The sequence below is a fragment of the Lolium rigidum genome, chromosome 7, assembly GCF_022539505.1.
Source record: "Lolium rigidum isolate FL_2022 chromosome 7, APGP_CSIRO_Lrig_0.1, whole genome shotgun sequence".
NCBI lineage: Eukaryota > Viridiplantae > Streptophyta > Magnoliopsida > Poales > Poaceae > Lolium > Lolium rigidum.
In genome coordinates, this window is record NC_061514.1 from 155096676 (window position 1) to 155101165 (window position 4490).

Genomic DNA, 4490 nt, shown 5'->3' on the forward strand with positions numbered 1-4490 from the left:
GATCATAAACAACACATAGGTAATAGATTGATAATCAACATAACATAATATTCTCTATCCATCGGATCCCGACAAACACAACATATAGCATTACAGATAGATGATCTTGATCATGTTAGGCAGCTCACAAGATCCGACAATGAAGCACATAAGGAGAAGACGACCATCTAGCTACTGTTATGGACCCATAGTCCAGGGGTGAACTACTCACTCATCACTCCGGAGGCGACCATGGCGGTGAAGAGTCCTCCGGGAGATGATTCCCCTCTCCGGCAGGGTGCCGGAGGCGATCTCCTGAATCCCCCGAGATGGGATTGGCGGCGGCGGCGTCTCAGTAAGGTTTTCCGTATCGTGGCTCTCGGTACTGGGGGTTTCGCGACGAAGACTATATGTAGGCAGAAAGGCAGGTCAGGGGGCCACACGAGGGCCCCACACAACAGGCCGGCGCGGCCAAGGGCCAGGCCGCGCCACCCTAGTGTGGCATCGCCTCGTGGCCCCACTTCGTAAGTCCTCCGGTCTTCTGGAAGCTTCGTGGAAAAATAGGCCCCCGGGCGTTGATTTCGTCCAATTCCGAGAATATTTCCTTACTAGGATTTCTGAAACCAAAAACAGCAGAAAACAACAACCGGCTCTTCGGCATCTCGTTAATAGGTTAGTGCCGGAAAATGCATAAATATGACATAAAGTATGCATAAAACATGTAGATATCATCAATAATGTGGCATGGAACATAAGAAATTATCGATACATCGGAGACGTATCAATTCTCCCTATCGTGGTTGTTTATTGCATCCATTTTCCCTCCTTTGTCTTAGGAAAAATGATGATCTCCCAAAGTTCAATTTAAAGAATTCCAAGTGTTTGGCGTGTAACGAACCGAACATTTGTAAGAGTCATCCTTAATCACTTCCCAATTTTTTTGGTAGAACTATTTGGGAAAGCCATCAAGACCAGGCGCTTGTTATACTCCATCCGAAAAACCATCATTGTCAGCTCTTCCCCACGTGAAGGGTGCGGTGAGAAATGTGATTTCCACTTCTAAAGCCTAAGGGATGCCCTTCTTGCCCGTCAAGAGCAAAGTTTTCTTCTTCCGGCATCCCGAACAAGTTCTTATAATTGTTTGTCATATAAGCTTTCAGTTGGACATGTCCCAAAATTGTGTCCTCATCCTGGTGGAAATTGTGAATGTGCTTCTTCCTATCACATTTTTTTGCCACCACCTAGAATTGTCTTGTTTTGTCTCCCTTTGAAGTGAGCCGAGCTTTTTATCTGATACCACTTGAGCTCCTTCTCACGAAAAAGGTCATGCAATCTGTTGACTGGCTCTTAAGTTCAAACCCATGATCAGATAGAAGATTTGCTTCTGCAAATTGCTCAAGATCATCAATAACCCTGAAAATCTTAGTTTTTGTTTTCTTATAAGCCACGGGTCTGAAGCACACATCCTCTAAGGGGTTGCCACCATGCCCGAATTTTCTTATGCCACCTTTCAACAAATCTTCGCCCAACCATCGGCTTGCTCCAAACTTCTTTAACTATGTCCTCAAAGCCATCACGGCCTAACCAACCTAATTTTAATTTGAATTGTGGTTTGTGACCGTGGAGCTTTATGACTCCATAGTATTGTTTGTGTCAGTGGCGGATCCAACACAAAATGTCAGGGTGGTCCAATAGTATAATTTTTATTTAATTATATTGATTTTTTTTTTCTATGATATTTAGGCTATGTAGAAATTTCAGGGTTGTCCATCACCACCCTGGCCACCCTTTGGATCCGCCACTGCTTGTAAGTATACTCTCTTCTATTTTAATGCAATGATGACAAGCATCCTTGTGTTGCACGTTTCGAAAATGTGATGAAATGGACTTGTATGCTATCTACCGAGGGGTAAATTATAAGCATTAACATAAGTGGTCAAATCTAAACTCACCCAGTAATTTAAAGCAGAAACCCAACGTCCCCTAAATTAGAAGATCCGACACACAAAGGACAAGCAACTTTGAAGCTCAGTGTGACTTAAGGGGGTATATAGTCCAAAGAACTAATATACCGGAGAAACTTATGCACAAACGTGGGAATTACAACTTGTTCTTCGAACAGAAACGTGGGTCATGCCTCAATTATAAATGTTTTGTCCTTCTTCGTGGAAGCCGGTAGCAGGGCAGATGCATTGTTCCACTGGGTTAATGGCCCATTAGCCGATTGAATAATAAGTCGAACCGGAGACCCAATCCGAAAACAGTGATCCATATATCCCCCTCCACATCCCACTCCCCATCTCAGCTTCTCGCTTTGAAGCTGCTTCAGATAATCAGATACCAGTTTAGCAGTTTCAGTTTTCTCGTTATCTTCAGATTTCATTCACCTGAAAAAGCAACAGAGAAGAAGAGGTAATTGGTGTGCTCAGTCATGGCCACCATGAGTTTGGTAAAGGCGCCCATTGGTCAGGGATTTAGACCGGCGGGCAACAATCCGAGGAGGGGCGGTGCCGTGGTCAGGTCATCTCTGCAGGGCGCCGTCGTTGCAAGCCGGACGGAGTGGCTCGCCAGCTGTGCCGTGCTCTCCAGCAACGTGGCCGCGCTCGTCTCCCACTCCACCAACGGCCACGTCGCGGTGGCAGCGGCTGCAAACGGGGCGCTGTTGGACTTGGTCCCTGTGAGCAGTACTAATGGCGGCGCAAGGAACCTGCCGGCACCGCTCCGGATCGCGGACCTGTGCCCGGCGCCGATGCACGGTTCAGAGCTGCGTGTGGCGTACCAGGGTGTGCCTGGGGCGTACAGCGAGAAGGCGGCCGGCAAGGCGTACCAGGGCTGCGACGCCGTCCCCTGCGATCAGTTCGACGTGGCGTTCCAGGCCGTGGAGAACTGGATCGCGGACCGCGCCGTGCTCCCCGTGGAGAACTCGCTCGGCGGCAGCATCCACCGGAACTACGACCTCCTGCTCCGTCACCGCCTCCACATCGTCGGCGAGGTGCAGCTCCCCGTGCACCACTGCCTCCTCGTGCTGCCGGGCGTGCGCAAGGAGAACATCACCCGCATCATCAGCCACCCGCAGGCGCTGGCGCAGTGCGAGCACACGCTCACGCGCATGGGCCTCAACGCTGCTCGCGAAGCTTTCGACGACACCGCCGGCGCCGCCGAGTACATCGCCGCCAACGGCCTCCGTGACACGGCCGCCATCGCGTCCTCCCGCGCTGCCGAGCTGTACGGCATGGAGGTGCTCGCCGACGGCATCCAGGACGACTGCGGCAACGTGACGCGGTTCGTGATGCTGGCGAGGGAGCCAATCGTCCCGCGCATGGACCGGCCCTTCAAAACCAGCATCGTGTTCGCCCACGACATGGAGGGCACCTCCATGCTCTTCAAGGTGCTCTCCGCCTTCGCCTTCCGCGACATCAGCCTCACCAAGATCGAGAGCCGCCCGTACCGGCCCGCCCGCCTTGTCGACGATGCCAGCAGCGGCACGGCCACCAAGACGTTCGACTACATGTTCTACGTGGACTTCCAGGCTTCCCTTGCCGACCCGCGCGTGCAAAAGGCGCTTGCAGAGGTCCAGGAGTTCACCTCGTTCTTAAGGGTGCTGGGGAGCTATCCCATGGACATGACTCCCATGACCGCCGGCTCCTCCTCCACCATTACATCATCTAATTCCTCGCCAACCTCTTCTCGCTAAGAATCACTGGAACTAGTGAGGACAATCCGTCAAGTATGCACGTCGATCCGTTAATATATGGTACTCCTCCTCGTGCATTGCTGGGAGTATTTTTTTTTCGTTATCACAATTAACAATACGTGTAATTGGTTCATTCGAGCTAACTAGTCCACAGTAAATACATCTCTGTGAACCTTTTTTTAGAGTTATATATCTCTGTGAACTTTATCATTTTTTTTTGTGTTTTATTGTATTGTAGATGTTGAGCATTTATACTATAAATTCGGACAAATTTTAAAACATTTCACTTAAGGAAAAATTAGATTGCCTTATAAAAACTGAAAAGGAAAGCCTAGATTGTGAGCAGAGATAGTACTGTTTAGCCTTGTTTAGTTGTACAACAATTATTCCGACTTTGGCCAAAATCAAACCTCATAAAATTTAATAAATATTTACGAAAAATATCAATATCTACAATACAAAATCTTTTATATTAGAATCATTGTAAAGTATATTTTTGTATTTGTTAAAGTATAAATTTATGGCTAGAGCATGCCATTTTACATGGGATCAGAGCTAAGAGGTATTGAGTTCAAGACCAGGCTAACATAGAATAAAATAAAAATATTGCAATCCACTTTCGGTCCATGTTTAGATGTGAGGGAGAGTGTTGAAATATAAATATATTGTCTAGTCTCCTCCAACAGATCGGTCTTGTGGTTGCGTTAGCAAGAGCAGTGCAGTTTTATATTATTATATTTATTCGATAAGATCGTAGCTTTGCATAGAAGGCCATATAAGTGGATTATAGGGCTTTAGAGAATATATAGTTTACCTT

The 4490-nt window shown here is 47.8% G+C and overlaps 1 protein-coding gene across 1 annotated transcript; it reads left to right on the top strand.

Annotated features, from left to right (window-relative positions):
* The first annotated feature begins 2326 nt into the window (after positions 1 to 2326).
* LOC124677375 (arogenate dehydratase 3-like) lies at positions 2327 to 3840 on the top strand. Its single transcript, XM_047213365.1, has one exon. It carries the CDS (start codon positions 2411 to 2413, stop codon positions 3671 to 3673), a length of 1263 nt encoding a protein of 420 aa, XP_047069321.1. The 5' UTR covers positions 2327 to 2410; the 3' UTR covers positions 3674 to 3840.
* Positions 3841 to 4490: the final 650 nt, after the last annotated feature.

Bases quoted from the DNA above. Each gene is read 5' to 3' on its own strand.
- LOC124677375 (XM_047213365.1), top strand. From the start codon at position 2,411: ATGGCCACCATGAGTTTGGTAAAGGCGCCCATTGGTCAGGGATTTAGA.